At 40.2% G+C, this 17,941-nt stretch overlaps 2 protein-coding genes and 1 long non-coding RNA gene across 6 annotated transcripts in view; 1 reads left to right on the top strand and 2 right to left on the bottom strand.

The window, feature by feature from the left end:
- The window catches only part of CENPE (centromere protein E), a 35,105-nt gene extending 25,189 nt beyond the window's left edge, over positions 1 to 9,916 (bottom strand). For all 4 annotated transcript variants that reach the window (XM_021283029.2, XM_021283030.2, XM_065062823.1 and 1 more), the window contains exons 1-14: positions 9,744 to 9,916; positions 9,390 to 9,481; positions 8,453 to 8,542; positions 8,253 to 8,371; positions 7,099 to 7,218; positions 6,113 to 6,194; positions 5,847 to 5,914; positions 5,697 to 5,768; positions 4,565 to 4,616; positions 3,684 to 3,771; positions 3,364 to 3,490; positions 2,565 to 2,684; positions 1,265 to 1,423; positions 10 to 154 (exon numbers count right to left, since the gene is read on the bottom strand). In XM_021283029.2, the coding sequence (XP_021138704.2) occupies positions 10 to 154; positions 1,265 to 1,423; positions 2,565 to 2,684; positions 3,364 to 3,490; positions 3,684 to 3,771; positions 4,565 to 4,616; positions 5,697 to 5,768; positions 5,847 to 5,914; positions 6,113 to 6,194; positions 7,099 to 7,218; positions 8,253 to 8,371; positions 8,453 to 8,542; positions 9,390 to 9,481; positions 9,744 to 9,799 (1,390 nt within the window). In that variant the 5' untranslated portion in view covers positions 9,800 to 9,916. The remainder of the gene's footprint in view (positions 1 to 9; positions 155 to 1,264; positions 1,424 to 2,564; positions 2,685 to 3,363; positions 3,491 to 3,683; positions 3,772 to 4,564; positions 4,617 to 5,696; positions 5,769 to 5,846; positions 5,915 to 6,112; positions 6,195 to 7,098; positions 7,219 to 8,252; positions 8,372 to 8,452; positions 8,543 to 9,389; positions 9,482 to 9,743) is intronic.
- A 35-nt stretch (positions 9,917 to 9,951) lies between these two features.
- LOC110356328 (uncharacterized) overlaps positions 9,952 to 17,941 on the top strand; it is a 244,019-nt gene continuing 236,029 nt past the window's right edge. Inside the window, exons 1-2 of the long non-coding RNA XR_010472583.1 lie at positions 9,952 to 10,188; positions 15,920 to 16,044. This is a non-coding gene — a long non-coding RNA (uncharacterized LOC110356328). The remainder of the gene's footprint in view (positions 10,189 to 15,919; positions 16,045 to 17,941) is intronic.
- On the bottom strand, positions 10,362 to 17,901 carry LOC102085539 (radial spoke head protein 4 homolog A). Its single transcript, XM_005515259.3, has 6 exons — positions 17,148 to 17,901; positions 16,429 to 16,660; positions 14,043 to 14,795; positions 12,967 to 13,111; positions 11,366 to 11,483; positions 10,362 to 10,706 (listed from the first exon to the last, which is right to left on the bottom strand). The coding sequence occupies exons 1-6, from the start codon at positions 17,375 to 17,377 to the stop codon at positions 10,463 to 10,465; spliced, it is 1,722 nt and encodes a 573-aa protein (XP_005515316.2). The 5' UTR covers positions 17,378 to 17,901; the 3' UTR covers positions 10,362 to 10,462.

Below are 17,941 nucleotides of genomic sequence, written 5' to 3'. Positions count from 1 at the left end.
GATACTTACAATCCTCCATTTCTGGTAGTGACGACAGAGACATTTTCTTCTTTTTTGCTTCAGTCAGCATTGTTTTTCCAAAGTCTTCAAAATAGCTCTGATTCACCTGGTTTATTTTACCAGGAGCCCACGTAACTCTTCTTCTTTTCTTGGCCTTTAAAAAACAAATTCACAGAAAAAAATGATACAACAAAAGCACAAAATAGAGAGCAGATGTTGCATTAATCTAGTTCTTCAACATTAACGACAACTATCTGGACAGTGCTTTGCAGTTTCTTTAAAATTAAACTACGGCATACAGTTTGAAAGCTGAAGTCTCTGCAGTCCATTCACTACAAGGCAACATCAAATTGATACTCAAACGTTATTTGAAAAGTTACCTCTTTAAAAATAAGAAAAAAATACGTGAAAATTGTTTCAATTTATTGTTGTCAATATAACTCTGTATTTAATTCTACTTTTTGCTAAGTATTTCAGTGTGTTGGTTTTGAAAAAATTGAGTTAGTTTTCGTCATACAGCCCGAATATTTTCTTCGTGGCTAGTACAGTCTTTTGTCTTGGCATTTAGTATGAAAATGATGTGATAACACTGCTTCTCCCTTGGGATAGAGTTAATGGTTTGTTTTCAGCAGCTAGACTGTGTTTTGGAATTGGTATGAAAAGAATGTAAGAAGTCACTGATATTTTGGCTGTTGCCATGGAGACCAAGGACTTTTTCAGCTTCCCAGTTGCAGATGTTCATAGCAGCTGGGAAGGAGGAGAGTGGAACAGCACCTAGATTGACATCCAGGTTGATCAATTAAATATTACCTACCATTAACATCATGTTCTGTATAGAGCTGGAGCTGGTTTTTCTGGGTATTTAGTTTAATTTGGAGCTCCCTGTGAGTTCTGTTGGAATTTGACCTTCTGCCGTTTTGTAGATTTCTGGTCTTTTCCCTTTTTTACCTGCTGGGATTGGCTCTTCAAGACTGGAGTGCTCTCTGTTCTGGGACTGGTTGTTCAGCACAACCAGAGTTCGTGATCAATTGCACCGAGTATCACTTATATATTATTATTTTAAGTATGTTACTACTTTTTTTGTTGTCTTATTAAACTGTTCTTATCTCAACACACAAGTTTTTCCCTTCCCTTCCGATTCTGTCCCCCATCCCACCTGGGGATGAGGGAGGGTGAGCGTGCAGCTCCCATGGTCCTAAGTTGCGGACTGGGTTTAAACCACAACATTCAGAGTTAACACGTAAGTTCTAGAACAGGTGCTTACTTTAGCCATCTCTTTTGAGGAAAAGGAGGCAGAAGTCACCAGCATCTCAGTTAAGTTTCGTATCCTGTCTTCCTGTACTTTTTGAAGAGAATTTTTTTCTTCCAGCAGCTGGGACAATTGGTCTTTTTCCATTGCGTGAATTTGAGTCTTTGAGGACACCTTCCAAAAAAAGAACATTAATCAAACTAGTATTTAAGAGCACAAACTACTACTACACAAGATACACAATTACTAATATTTAAAAACAACTACACACATATATTCTTTAAAGTCTGGAAGAGCTTTCTTTAAATCTTTGACAATGAAACTGACAATTTAGTCCACAATTTACCTGTAGACTTAGTATTTAAAGGAGTCCAAAATTCCCAAACCAATAGCACCTCGGATTTCTCTAGGGATTAAAAAAAAGGGGGCACTCTTTCAAGCACAACATAGTTTAAGATGACCTTCCCATGGTGCCACAAGACTGAAGCTCTTTGAGAAGTGATTCAGTTGTCAAATAACAACAAGCTACTCTAGTGCATGTGGGGTCTCAAAATCTGAAGTACTGAAAATTTATTCTGTTGTAAAGCAACTGGATGACAGTAGCTAGTTTTTTGACAGCTTTTTCATAGGCTTACAATATTTTAGAGCAATTCGAAGTTCACATGGGATTTTCTAACAAACTCCACTGTCCTTAATTCACCAAAAGGTTATGTTCAGAATTGTGATTTTTTTATAATCTATGCTCTAAACAAGACTTAAAAGACTGCCCCTCAACTCTAGATTTTTGGAGGAAGATGAACACACGAGACACACTGTTTGGTGAGAAGTTACTATTGTTAATTTTCTAAATGTATCTTCTACCTATACCTGATATAAGTATTGCTACTGATCTTATGCAGTTGCAAATTCTTGCAACTCAAACTGAAGATAAACATCAGTAAGAGGAAAAAATATGACTTACATTGGAATCTTTAATTGCAATAGAAGAAGTTATTGAATGTCAGTTAATTATTCCTTCTGATCTGTGGCAATATTAAAGTGTGCTAGAAAGCATGACCAATTTCTGTTTCTTAGATACATTAACTTACAGAAGTTGATCTCATTCAGTGTCAGCTTTCACGCAAATATGTTGATTACCACTTCTTCTAAACTTCACATCACTTTTTCAATTTCTATTATCTCAACAGAAATTACAGATATCACTTTAAGCAGTTTACCTGCCCCTCCAGATTTAACTGGTTTGGGTTTAAAACGGAGTGTTTCCAATAGCTATCAGTACTAAGGATAGATTAACTTCAGCAAGGTTATTACGTACTTCCTCCAGCTGCTTTTTCAGATCCAGAATTTCTTTGCGGTATCTCTTCAGGAGGGCATCGTCATCAAGTACTTCATTGACTTTCGGAGTATTCTTCATTCTTTTGGCTGTATTGGCAAACTGGAAGAATATACTCTCATGGGCAATAGTTAAGAGAACAAATATATGAAGAGACTTATTCTGTCTCATATTTCCCAGAATTAAAGGGACAGTTTATCAGATAAATAGCAACATATAACTAAGGACGCAAATATTTACATTTGCTCATTTTTCACACATTTTAAGATTTAAAGAGTTAAGTTTCTTTGCTTTATCTTAGTACCTAAAAAGTGAAACCTACTTTTAAGCAAAGATATACCAAGTTATTCTTTATTTAACAAAAGGCCAAGAGACCACCAAAAAGGAACACAACCCTACCTAAAGAATACAGTTCATGAATAGTTCAATTATGCTCCTTTCCTGTAGGACCTGTCTATCATCTTGTGTTAGCGAAGACTTGTAGCTCTAACTGCGTGTGGAAAAGGCAAATAAGAAATCAGAGGTTATCTACTGCCTGCAGGTTGAGAGAAGGAGCTTTGTTCCAGCTGCCAGAAAGCTCTAGTCAGACCACCCAGTACAAGATGAAAACTGGGAAAAGATGCTCCGTACCAAACAAATATTTCAAGTTCCAAATCCTCAGAGCACCTTTAGAAGATTCTAGTGACTAAAGATCCCGCAGATTACATTTTCCACCCCTCCAACGTGTCTACAACGAAGTCTTGAGTCAGAATAATGTTTGAAAATAGGTGAGAAGTTTTACCTGAAGAGTACTGAGCGTTTCGTCAAAAGAAACAGGAGTAACTGTACAAATAATAACTGTCTTTGCATTTCCTCCAAGGGAGTTCTGCAGAATTCGAGTCAGCTTGCTGTCTCTGTAATTTATGAAGCTGATGAAAAAGAGGGAAGAAAAAGAAGATGTAGTATTTCTGAATTAAAAAAAACATAGTAAATATATTTGCTAGAGGTAATAAGTTATTTGAAGTAGTTACTTACATAAAATAGGATTATATAAAAGGGATTTTAATTTCTTAGTTTATTAGTGGCTTCTCTTAAAACACGTATACAAACACAAGTGCTTACCCAGAAGGATCATCACAAAGTTTTTTGATAACCTGACCCAGAATGAACAAGCTCCGATTTATATTGCAGCCTTCTTTCAGTCGGATACCTGGATATCACACAGGAATTATTATTTTTTTTAATTTAAAACACCGTTAAGATACATTTTCAACCTGTCAAGCTTTTGTGTTACGTTTTGCTCAGAGGGATTACCCAAGATCTAAACCTCTGGTACCACAATGTACTATGACTTAAATCTGCAGCCAGCATACAATTATTTATAATAGCTGAAGTGTTTCAAAATAAGATAGTAATCACAAATAAACATTAATAACTGTTACATAACAAGTAGCTAGGGCCATAAGAACTAGAATTTTGTTTCCAGTTTTGATTTTGCAAATTCCCGTATTTATACGTGTATATAAGGCTAGTTTGGTACACCTACAAGGAATAACTAACTCAAAAGCTGTAAAAGTGTATATTAATTTGTGTTCCTCTCATATCACTTTTTTAATGATAAAGCCATTTTTGTTCAGCATCATGTTGTCATAGTTAACAATCAAGTTTCCTCTTGGCAAAAGAGTGAGCCGTATATTCACTCTTCCACTTTACGCATGAGCTCCTACAAGCTTCTAATTTCTTTACTACAAATGAATCTTTACTGATTCATCTCTACCTTATTAGTTCAGTATAGGACTGTTGCTGGACCTGCTATTCTAGAAAATCTATATCACTACCTAATTGTTTGCACTTTACAGCATTTTCAGTATTTTTCTGCCCTACCAAGGGGGAGATTATTATAACCAATAAGTAATACAACAGCACATCAATCAAATAATTTCCTTTCTATCATAGTCTCCCGCAAAGGTTAATTAACAGAAGTGGTCATCAGGAACACTCACCTTCAGATCCTGTTTGACTAGCTCTTTCACTGCCTGCCAGATCTACCAAGTTCTGCAAATTCCATAAATATGTCACAGGTTAGTTCTGAGCCAATTTAGTTTTGCCTGAGCAAGCAGCCCTCATTTTGATTGGTTTATGTTTCAGAAGGGTAAAATCCTGTACTAACTCCACTCGGCAGCAAGATACCAAAGAGGCCAAAAAAACCTCCACCCTGTTGGTAAAGGTTACTATAAAATCAGCTGGAACAGAAAGAAAGATGGGGGTGGTATGAGAAGAGTAGATACCATAAGCCATGGTGAGAAAAAAAAAGTGGGCAGTACTTGGCTCAGCTACTGTACAAGTAGAGTTTACATTCAGATCCCAGCTTTTACACAGAAGCCAGAACAGAAAGTTCTTTCCACAACACATGATTAACTTCATGCTATTCCAAATTCTGAATACAAGTACTCATGAAGATTGTAGCAAGCTCAAATGCTTTCCTATTGATTTCCCTCCTCCAGCTGATTTGTATTCTTTTCTGAGAATGAAGGGAAGGCTAAACAGAGAAAGCTTGAGAAACCAAAGCCCTTCCCTAGAGATCAGCAGTGTATTCTCCTCACCACAGGATGTTTCATATACTAGTAGCAGAAATACTAAGTGCAGTTACTTTTGAGAAAATGAATCTTCTGGCCATTGCAGCTGTAAGGCCACATGTTATCTTAACAACAGCTAAATCTGAGGATAAAAGAAGCCTTAAGGTTACCCACTGTACAAGTTACTTCACAGGGCTTCTCAGTGGTCAGGAACAATTGGAGGGGAAGTTGTTTCCAACAAAATGCAAAAGCACTCTCGCAATAGCCCCCGAGGCTCCTGGAAAGGGCATAACACTCCAACCCAGCACAAATTGCCTAGGAACTATTCTCATGGCAGAACACCCTTTGGTGGGAAGACACCCGCTGGATGGCATCCCAGGAATCTCCCTCTATGCAGATGATCAGAAACACAATTTCCGCTTAAGAAATGCCTGATGGAAGTTAACAACAAAGCATGCTTGTAATGCCACTATAAAATAACATTCTTCTCTCTAACAAGTGCTAACACTAAACTCTCCACTTAAATGCCCATTTAATAACCTCCTGGAGTACAGCTTACCAGGTGGGATACCATCACTGCTCCATCACAGTTTGTATTTGCAGGGTCACTTCGTTCTCTGCTTTCAATGATCTAGAAGAAGAGGGTGCAATAAAGTTTTTGCCGCTTCAAAAATAATAAAACCCCTCCTAATAGTGAAATGATTTTTACCATTCTGAAGATAGTGTGAGAACGGCTGCTGTGTTCATTCATTTTTGTTTCTCCATAATGGCGATTTTCTGTCAACAAGCAATATTAGAATACTTTGGCTTACATTCATATAAACTGGAGATAACAGACAATAAGCACCATTTTAAAACTACCTGAAAAACATCGATTTCAGAATAAAATCTCAAAGAGATACCTCACGATTCTAGATATATCCGATTCAATAATGCTCTTCCAAGATATCAGCTGACATTGGCTCAACAACTTACTTTCTCCTTTTCTGATCCATTCCATGACCTGTTCTGGGGCAACCACCACCTCTTCAATCAGATCTTCCACATACGTATTCCTCTTCAGAACAAAAGCAGTAATAAATTTTACTGAACTCCAAAACCCACTTCGATACATTAAGTTAACATTACCAGCAATTATTATGGTATTTATTCTACATTGCTCCCTTCTTAAAAGGAAGTAAAATCAGTTGAATGTCTTTTACTATGAACACAAGAAACGGGGAAGTTTGGACTTATATCAGAACTGTAGCCTAAAGTCATAAGAATCAAACAGAGATCTAGAAAGTTTCCTAAATATAAAACTGGTAAGAGAAATACCCTTTTGGGCATTTTGAGGGAATCCAGGAGTATATATCTCAGTAAATACTTTAAGGCCATAATCATACATCTGATAAGTCTCCCTTCTTCCCGAGTTCCAAAAGCACTGATCATGTAGGGCATTGAAAGAAAATAAAAAAATATTTGCTACAAAACTTAACATAAAGAAACTGAAGATGGCATGAATATATTTATTTTCCCTACTGATCTTATTGAATAGTTCTAGTCTGATGGTTCTTCTATGGTTACAGTGGAGGAAAAGTTTATCTACTTTGTAGACGATATGAAGATGGTGTTCAAGTAATTCTCTATATCTGTTGGAGACTTCTAATACATTGAGATAGAGGCTTAAATATCACATTTGTGGAAGTTTTCTTAACTAGACAGCTCCCAGGTAATCACTGACAAAGTTCAATAAAATACAGTACCCTGGAAAATTGACATTTACAAACATTTACAAAGACAAACCAGGAACAGCAAGCCCAGCTTCACTGTTGTTATTCTGCCACATCAAGTGTCCTGCTAATTCTGAACATAACAATTACACAATTTGACACAGAAAAGTTTTCAACTACATGTCTCCGAAGACCAACTCCTTTGACTCCAAGCAGATACATTACTTACACTACACAACATCCACTTACATTAACATCCTCACGAATTCCCAGAGGCTTCTTTTTCCTGATATCACAAAGCAAATCTGTAATGGTTTCATTGTAGATTTCCATGTAAGAAACTCTTAGCAAGAATTCTCTATCCGGAATCTAACGTTCAAAGTGAAAGAAAAAAGAAAACAAATCAACAGACTAATCAATGAACACCTTTTAATGCAAGGATTGTGAACCCAAAGGTATGTTTGGTTATCATTCCACAGATGTCTTTCCCCTCATCCTCTTTGGCACTTTAGCATCCACCAATACAGAACCATTTTTCTTCTCTCCCAACCTCTTTTCAGCTGCATAACGGTACATCACTTTTAGTAGGTTATAAATGAAGATAACTGCCTCACAGAAGCATGACAACAGTCCTCCAACTTAAATGCCTTTTCCATATCTAATTTCTTCCTGCTTAGGCTCTTTCCTGTCTGTGTGCCCAGTCTCCTCTCTGCTTGCTCACATTTACTGTGCTGCTTCCCTGCTAGAGACTCCCAGGGTGAGGAAAGGCTGCGCAACAGATTCCAGGGCTACTGCACCATGGAAAGTTTTCTTGGCTTTAGTTACTATTATAGACCCCTGAGACACTCTGCGCTTCCTCAAAGGAGCAGTGACCATGTCACTTAACTGATGACCATTACATGAAATCCTGAAGGTAGAAGCAAGTGCTCTGCAGATGATGTTTTGAAAAAACCAACACCTTCTCCGTACTTCCTATTGGCATTGAGCAATTACCCTATGATTCTTTTGAAAGCCTGAAATAAGTAAACTTTGTATCATATTCTTCCCTCTAAGAGAGTCTTTAATGAAGTTAATTTGAAATTAGCAGAATAAAAACCACAAAGGTTCACATTACCTTGTCTACCCAATTAATGACTAAGCATCCATTTATACTGGTAATCAAGGTTTAGTATATTTGAAAATTTAACAAACCCCCTCAGTTTTGTTCTGATTTGATTCCAACTAATAGTGTCATCTTCTTTTGAAACCACTCACCTTTGCAAGACCAGCAAAGCAACTGCACATATGGTCCAAAATAAATTAATTTCCTTCATAAGTTCCTTGATACTAAAATTATTTTTTTCTCTAACAATCACAAATATTTCTTGCTCTTTCAGTCACCTCAATTTAATGGAATTGCTTACCTCGCAAATAAGTTTGAAAACATGTTGAATTGCCTTAGGAATAATGCCCGGAGAATATTCGTTTCCCATCATTGTGTATGTCTTCCCGGAAGCAGTCTGTCCATATGCAAAGATTGTGCCTAGAAAGATGGTTAAATTTTACTAATTACTTATGATGAAATACATTACAAACAGGATTTAAACACTGGTTTAAAACTTACCATTATAGCCTTGCACAGCTGACTGTATAATTGGAACAGCTACACTTTCATACAGCTGCTGAGTGTTGTCACTTGAGTGAAATATACGATCTTAAAGAAAAATTAAAATAAAGCACGTAAATCCATTATATTACAAGACAAAAAACATGCTGTCATCTTACTATCGCTGACTTCAAATACAATATATGGACATCAGGTTGGTTGTAGCATAGTTCAAACATAAAATGTAATTGTGATACTGCTAAGCCAGGTGTTTTTTTTTTTTCAAAATAGTATTAGGCCCAGAACCAACTAAGATACAATGAACAGACAAGTAAAAATGAAACCTAAGAATGATGAACACAGTTAAATAGGCATCCCATTCAGTCCTCAAACCCAGTTATGGCTAGTTATCTAGGAGGATTTTAAGCCTGACAGGACAGGCTACTTGTTGAACTCCTAGGCTGAATGGAGCATGCTTTTATTGGAACTGTAATTTGGAAAGACCCTTGTAGAGGCTACATTCATAATAACAAGTAGAGCGGATCAGTAGGAAGAGACTCAAAGTGAGGCAGTTGGTTATGAGGGTCTGACATCCACACCAGGCACTTCACAGTCTTCAGTTCCCCCTTCTAATGCTCTGGACTATCCCTGGTCTAGTTCATTTATACCTGGAATTCATATGAAAATAATCCAGCTCCTGTGTTCCAAAACCACTCTCCAGCATGAACCAGCATAGAGAAAGCAACGTCCTCCAGGAAGCTGACTTAAAGCATGTTCAATGACTAAAACTGGAACCCTGTGCGCCTCAATCACACTCCTTTACACCTACCGAGTTGGAAAAAAGTCCAGGGACACGGCAAAAAAGCAAGGCCATTGATGTTAGCAACGTTCAAGAAATACAGTAATGGAGGTTCATGTAAGTATCACAATAAAATAATCATTTTCATAGTCTTACCATAACTGAACACTTTTGTGCCATTGACTTCGGAAATGGTATTATTCTCACTTTTCCAGTGGAACGCCACTTTATCACCCAGGGCATTTTCTCTGCAAGAAGAGACGCTCTAAGTTTATAAGGTGAGGCCTCTGCTCCTGTCGCCGGGCCTACCCCGCGCTGAGCCCGCGGGCACCTCTCTCTCCCCCGAGCCCCGCCAGACCCGGCTCTCTCCTTCCTCCCGGGGACTGACGCCGCCGCCTCCCTCGCTTCCAAGGGCGGTAGCGGCGCTCCCGGGGGCCCAACAACACCCAGGGAAGCCAAGGGAGCCCACGGCCGAGCCCGCGGCCACCCCCGCCACCGGCGGAGCCTCACCGGGCGATGAGCGGCCGCACACGCACACAGACCGTCACAGCCCCCTCGTCCGCCATCCCGCGGCCGCTGGGCACGAAGCCGCCGCCTGTTCCTTTCTCGCCCGCACACAGATGAGAGACCCACGGTCCCAACCGCCACCACAGTTTGAACTTCTCCCCAGACTGCCTCCTATTGGCCCGCGCGGGGTAGACGCCTCGGCGGAGCGTACCACTAGCTAAAAGCTGGCGGGGGTGCACGGAAGGCGTGGCGAGAGATGGATGGCTGAGCAGCCCCAGAGCTCTCTCCGAAACACCCCCGTGTGTCGAGAGGCCGGCGATGGTGCGGGCCAGGGCTGCGCCCTGAGCGTGGCGGGCGGCAGCGGCCCCAAGCGGGAGCGCGGCGAGCGGCAGCACCGGGCCGGCGCCCTCGATCCGACACCGGGCAAAGCGATCTGCTGATTTAAACGGTACGCTGCCACACGGAAAAGTGACCGTGTTACGGGATTGACTTTGGGTTTTTTTAGGTAAAACTTACATAGGTATCGAAGTGCAGGCTGCCCGCAAGTGTGCTGTGGGGTTGGCGCGGAGGGAGGGGAAGGCGGCTGTAAAGAGCCCACAGAAATAAGAAAAGAAGACATACTCGAGTTGCATTTCTTTAAAGACCAACTCATTAAGGACTAATTTATGAAAATATTATTGATGTTTGAAATTTTAAAATAAAAACATGTTTCCCCCCGTATTTTAATCATCATCCTCTTCTTCATAATCCTCAGCAGCTTCTTCCTCCTCCTCCTCTTCCTCGCCTTCAGCCAAGGCCTTTTCCTGCGCAGCCTTGAAAGCCTGTTCCTCCTCCACAGTGGGGTCTGTTGTCTCGGTGATTTCGGGCCCGCTGGGGTATTCCGTTTGCACCGGCGGAGGCAGCATGGGACTGTGGTTCTCCGAGCTGTATTTGTGACCCCAGCCAAAGTAGATGTTATCAAAATTCCTGAGAAAGAAAAGCAAAAGATGACACGCTCTCCCCCCACCAAACATCAGTGGAGACAGCATCATGCCTCCTTTCTCTGCCATATAAAAGGTCACTGTGGTGCAGATATCCTATAACAGAAGTATTTAAGAGATGGCACCTGTTTTTAAATGCTGTAACTATTTATTAATACATCTTCTACTTAAAAATCTCCTAATGCTAAAATGAATATATTATGTCTCTGCACTATATTGCCATAGAAGTCCAACTTCACGTTGGTAACATTGGTCCATTTTGGTTCACCACTCCAGTGCCCATTTAAAAGCACATAGAACGACTGTACTGGAAACAAATGAACATTAGAACCACAGAATGTAGCTATTTTTGTAAAAAATACCACAGACTCAAGAATATAGGTTTTAAATCAAGGACTGTACTCAACTATTAACTGGACATTTACATCCATTAGTTTTATACTGGCCTTTCCAATGATTATTCATTTGCAGTCTTAAACACATATTTACTGTTGCTGTGCACATTGCAGTGCCCTTCTCCGTCAGTCTCCGGAATAGTTAGAATTCAGTCTATGAATTAATCATAAAGCAACTTTGCCTTCAATAGACAGGTATCTGTGTTAGCATAGGTGTTCTGTGTTGTAACCATGTCAACTAGGTACTCACCTGCCGCATGCAAAGGCGTATGCTCCGGGCCATCGGTTAGACTGCAGGACTGCAGCAGCGTGGTGTGGGATCAGGTTTGTAGAAGGCTGAGCTGTCCAAGCAGGAATGTTTTGAATTCCTGGAGGCAGCCAAACACACACAGTCTATGAATAAATTGATTTATGAGCCTCTACAAAATATTTAAGACTGAGCTATGAGACTTTCACAGAATTAAAGCAATGTTAGAAGAGCCAGAAGTCAGAACCAATAAATGTAGGTGCTGTATTCGAACAGGTGGTTTGGATGGATGGGTAGATAGGTGAACAACAGGGTGACCATGAGCCAGCACTGGGCCCTTGTGGCCAGGAAGGCCAATGGCATCCTGGGGTGTATTAGAAGGGGGGTGGTTAGTAGATCGAGAGAGGTTCTCCTTCCCCTCTACTCCGCCCTGGTGAGACCACACCTGGAATATTGTGTCCAGTTCTGGGCCCCTCAGTTCCAGAAGGACAGGGAACTGCTGGAGGGGGTCCAGCGTAGGGCAATGAAGATGATTAAGGGAGTGGAGCACCTCCCTTATGAAGAAAGGCTGAGGGAGCTGGGGCTCTTTAGTTTGGAGAAGAGGAGACTAAGGGGGGACCTTATTAATGTTTATAAATATATAAAGGGTGAGTGCCATGAGGATGGAGCCAGGCTCTTCTCGGTGGGAAACAATGATAGGACAAGGGGTAATGGGATCAAGCTGGAACACAAAAGGTTCCACCTAAATATGAGAAGAAACTTCTTCTCAGTGAGGGTGGCAGAGCCTGGCCCAGGCTGCCCAGGGAGGTTGTGGAGTCTCCTTCTCTGCAGACATTCAAGACCCACCTGGACATGTTCCTGTGTGACCTCACCTGGGCGTTCCTGCTCCAGCAGGGGGATTGGACTAGATGATCTTTAGAGGTCCCTTCCAATCCCAAACATACTGTGATACTGTGATACTGTGTGGTAGCACAGGAATGCTCATAGAGCCATGTACAGAGAAGATCAAGGTCCTGAAATTCAGTTGTACTCACCACTGTTTCTTTTGTCAAGGACTGTTTATCACTTATGGATAAATTACATAGTTATATTTGACCTTGGGCAAAGAATGGAGAATAGGAAAATAATTTACTGTTGATGTAATCTAATATTGAGGTTCCCGTATTCCCATGATTTGCTGCAGTAATATGCTACAAAATCTAAATTCTTATTTGTATATTTATGCATTTGTGTAAGTAAATATATTTATTTATTTACATGCGCACACACTTTTTTTTTTGTCTAAAAAGATAATGGAAAAATAGCTGAATGTATTTCATGTAGTGAGCTGTCTTGAACTTGTAGTAGCCTGACTAGTCTGAGGTATCTTTTCCCTTTATTCTGAACAAGATTGTTAACTAGTAAACCCAGTTATTTAAGTTTTAATGTCAATATAATCAACCATTTTATTTTTGATCAATTTTGTAAAAGAATCTGCTTACCCACAGAGGCAAACTCTATTGGTCCATAAAGTGTCTGAGTCCTATAACTTAAACCATTTGCTACCTAAATGCCAACATTCCTAGTGGCTCTCTATCGAAAACTTTACATTTCATGAATAATACCTTCATCTTCAGACAGTGGAGTGAGAAGAGGAGGTCCTACTTCTTGCTGTAGTTCCTCTGGCTCCTCTGCTTTCTCCTCATCTTCATCTTCCTCATCTTCTTCTTCCTCTGATTTTTGAATAGGATTAAGCCAAACACAGCGACCCTATAATTGACATGGAAAAATAATAAATAGATGTAACAATCACTGAAAGAATGCAAACCAGTTAAAAGAATTGGCTCAGGCACACACACAGATATGGCAGGGGGAGAAAAGAAACGTACACACTCTGCCCCATCCTTTTAAAGTCTGCCTTATTATTTAGCTGTCAGTCAGAGGAACATAGCAAAATGTTCCTGAGATTCTAATGCATAGCAATTTTATTTTTACAACTATTGTTTTTCTGGTCATAATTTTAAATTCTTGTTTCCTATCATGTGCTGTTATTTTACACTAGCATTCTTGAATTAGTAGACTGGCCAGCAAGTGATCCAGCAATGATTATCAAGTTAGTAATACCTCTTTCCAGTGCTAACTTGATATCACAAATATTTTATGCTACAATTTTATTTTCAATATTTTGGTTTTAAGCTTTTCATTTGCATGTTACATGGAAGAAAGTAAGCAAAAACCACCAAACCAGAAGAAAACATCAAATAAGTTCTATTCAGCATACAATCATAAGCTATCTATATTTTAGCATTCTACCCAGGAAAAGGGAATTTAAAACATTTTTGTTAAGTAAGAACTTCAAAAGAGAAAACCTAATGTAAAAGATTACCAGAAATTATTGTTATCTATCAAAGCCTAACTCCATACTGTTATCTAAAGTTCTTGAGAACACACCACTGAAAAAAGTACTAAACCTCAAAGTTTCTTAAATATATATATATACACATATATGCTATATGTAAATATGTGCAACATATATACTACATCAAATATATTTTCTGTAGAAAAATATTACAGTACAATACTATTTCTGGTGAATATTTCACATGTGCAGGTGAGGGGTGTCATTTACGTTCTGAAACCCACTGAGTACTGTGGTGTGAATGGGAGCTGAGGTCCATGTGAGCTGTACCCCAGAACATACCTGCATGAGAATGCTCTGGACATGGTGTACCCATGAGGAGAGAGAATACACCATTTCAGCCACAGGAAGAGGCTGGAAATCAGGGTTTTCTTCATATGCATCTCTTCCTCCCTCCTCGTCTTCGTCTCCTTCTTCCTCTGCAAACTGGTAAAATCCAATGGGAGAGATCTGGGTTCCTGCCGAGATCCGAGCTATCTGTGCACGCAGGTAATTGGCCTCATTTCCGGGGAAAGGAGGAAAGCTCACAACAGGAGCATCCAGCCTACCGGTGAAGAACTTCTTGATTTTTCTGGCACAGACAATCTGGGCTGGTGTCACTGGAGGCAACTTCACCCAGGGTTTGCCTGGCTCATTACAGACAAAGTAGATAAATTTATTAGCCCCAGTCCCATTTTCTTCTTTTGGGATGACAGGTGGGGGCTTATAGGTAGACTTTGGTGGCTCATCTTTTTCTTTCTCCTCATCTTCATCTTCTTCTTCAAGCTCACCCATCCCTTTCTCTCCTTCCTCAGTAACTTCCTCCTCTTCTGCTTCCTCCTCCTCTTCCCCATCACGGTACTGTACTTCAGCTATAATATAGTTCATCTCCAAGCCCAAAATTTTGCCCCAAAAGCGACAGGTCTGGATTGGGTGAACAGTAATAAGATTTTTAAGGGCGAGGAATATGTGATAGGATTCATCTTTGCTCAAGCCAATTCCAGCCTGTTCAAAATAAAAGGCTGTTTCCATCACATTAGGTAGAGGGGTCTCTCCCTGGGGAAGAAGATCTGGAGTTAGAACTGAGGAATAGTATAATTATCTATGTGAAAAATTAAACATTTTATCTACTGAATGTTACACTTCACTTTCCTGTAGTGCCACTCATTCTCTCAAAGTGCTTTGCAGTTATTCATTCCCTACATCTTCCCACTATAATTTAGAAAAATTTAAAAATGCCATTTGAAGGGTAAAGAAGAGAACACAGATGAACTGCAGCTTTTAGAACAAAGGATTTCAAAATTCAAACTCCTAATTACTTCAAAATAAGGAAAGTCAGAATTCTTGCACAGGATTCACAAAGGACTTCAGTGCTAGGGCACGTCAGCTTTGTAACAGGCCATGATGCCCCCAGTGACACTGTGTTTCCTTGAGTTTGTGGAAGATGAATTTGGGGAAGGTATAATACATATTTTATGTATTTAGATAGCAGACCACAAATATTTCTCTGGAGTGAATGTTGTTCTTTTGAACACCTTGGCATAAGGCTTCCTGCCTTTTTAAAAAAGACTGGCCCATGCTGTTACTGAAGTCCATAAGAAGACTCCGGCTGGCTTCTGTGGAAGCAGAACTAGGCCAATAATTAAGATTTCATTAGGTATTCCATTCACTTGATTACCCTTCTTTCATTTCATGGGAGCTGGTGGTTATATAATACGAAGGTATTAGAAGTTGTACACGGCAGGGTAGGGAATTTGGAAGAAATAGTGCTAGTTTTATATGGAATTTCTTTTGCCCTTCCAGGTTTCTTGTATCAAAACAAGATAGACAGGAGTATGAAAAATTCAAAATTCCTTTCTGAAATATCCTACCTTGTTCTATTTATGTAATTGTATACTGTTACTGTAAAATAGGCTATGGAAAAGATGAAATAGTATCTCTTCTATTGTTAGCATTTGTATTCTGCAATGGAAATTAATTTGAATATATACTGGTAACTTCATATATAAGTCAAAATCTTGTTGATTGGTTTCCCTTGGTTATTTTAAGAATTCTCTTAATTTTTCATTGTGTAAAAATGCTTCCACATATAAGCAACTCAATACTGAAAAATCCCCTGTTGTAAGAAGTGTCTTTTCAATTTTAGTACTTCTTCGTTATAACCATATATTTTTTTTCAGTTGCAGAAGGACAGACTGGAACCACAGCTGGAGCCAGGAGGATCACAAAATTCTCCATTCTCTATTTTACAGTAGCAGCTGTGCACAATATTCTCAAACTATGTCCAGAAGTATTGTCACTTTAGGTAAAGAAATATTGCTTTTAGATAAAGCAAATAAATTTGAATGCAATATTCCATGCTGAACTGACATATGGGAGATATTGTAAAGTTTTCTTTCTGTTTGTCATGTCTAGAACATCTATGATTTTAAAGGCTTAGGATTTTAAACTTACTATAGTGAAGAATTCTAATTAATCAAATAGGTTTTCTTCTTCACCACTAGACACGTGACCAACCCAGCTATGAGTAGGGTACATGGTACTGTGGCTACAATTGCTTTCATGATTGTGAGAGGCAATGATACAAAGCGGAACACAAGTTCCTCCCTTTCTCCTTTTCCTTGCCACCATCCTCCCACCCATTCCTTGGTATATATGAAGTCTACTTTTCTCTGATAATATAACTTACTATGTCGTCTTCAAGTTCTTCAGCTCCTTCTCCATTTGCCCTGAGGAACAAAGCTTTGCGCCTTTCTGCAGCTTCAAATGTTGGAAGAATCTCATGTTCATCTCGAAGAGTGTCCATTTTTTTCTGAAACTGAGCCCATTTCACATCCTTGCTGATATTCTCAATTATGTCTACTGCATTTGTGGGCCGTTCATCCAGGATCTTTGTTAACATATTAGCAAGATGATCATATCTGTCATATAAATGTAAATATTATTAGCCTACTAGACAAAAGTCTTACAATATTATGTTTTTAATATCAAAAGTAGAAGCTAATCACCTTGAGCTTTGGAAAATCATTGGAATAGTTCCATAAAAGGTGATCATGGAGCCTTATGGGCAATTAGAATTGAAACTAGCCTGATTATAACATACTTAGGAGTAGTCTCATCTTCAATTTTTGGTATGTATTGCACCTGCCTCAGGAGCTGAAGCTGAATTTAAACTTGCTCTTAATCAAATTAATTTCCCTTTGAACTCTATAAATTCCATTAGGAATTTTGATTCTGAAAGATGATGGACACACACAAGTGTCACATAGCAATGAACTATTGCATTTACAACATATTCTCCCATTCTATACATACCTCCCTGGTATCCCTCCCTTTCTTAACATATCCCTTTACCTTTTTACTGGCACTTTATTACCCCTTTCAGTTGTGTCCCTTTTTCAGACTTACAAGTTCAGGCCAGATACTGTGCTGCTTTCCAGTAAATAGGCTTTTGCATTTTCAATTGCCAGCTTTTGGGAATTGAGATCGGGCATCTGATCATCGTACGGACTGTATCCTGGCTGATAGAGACCATAACCTGGCTCATGTGGCTGATAGGGGCCATGCCCACGTTCATAGGCTTGATAGGGATCTTGTGTTTGGTAAGAGTCTAATCCTGGTGCGTGCAACTGATCCATGCTTTGCTGTCTTCTGCCTGATAAGAGTCTTGTCCCAGTGCGTATGTTTATTTTTGACACCTACAGGTTGCAAGAGGCTTGTTCTGCTGCCCGTGGGTGACAGAGGTGTTGAATTTGGGTCTGTGATTGATACGGCGCACGGGTCTGATCGACACTTCCTCTTCGGTCTTGTTCTTGGAAGGGGTCTTGGTCCGGTGCAGGTGGCTGATAGATGCTCTTCCTCAGGCCTATGCCTGACCAGCCCCTTCCCTCACCCCTGCTATTCACAAAGGCTCGTCCCGGTTCCGACAGCTGCGGCCGAGCAGGGTCTCCTCAGGCTCCGAGCCCTCAAAAGGCGGCTCCCCGCTGAGGCGGGTGGGCAGCGTTCGGCTGTGTGTCCGGGCCCCGAGGCCCCGCTCCTGCCCTTCCTGTGCGTGAGACAGCGTGGAGTGTGGATTCGTGGGCACGCCGGGGACACCGAGCCTCCCCTCAACGGCCGCCGGCGTCGCTCGTCGCGCAGCAACGGCCGCGGGGCGGAGCGTCGCGTCGCCGCGGTGAACCCGCCGCCGTTGCTTGGGACGCCCG

Source organism: Columba livia, chromosome 4 (genome assembly GCF_036013475.1).
Source record: "Columba livia isolate bColLiv1 breed racing homer chromosome 4, bColLiv1.pat.W.v2, whole genome shotgun sequence".
NCBI classification, from domain to species: Eukaryota; Metazoa; Chordata; class Aves; order Columbiformes; family Columbidae; genus Columba; species Columba livia.
Note: the sequence above shows the minus strand (reverse complement) of the source record. Positions and strands in the feature narration are given on the sequence as shown.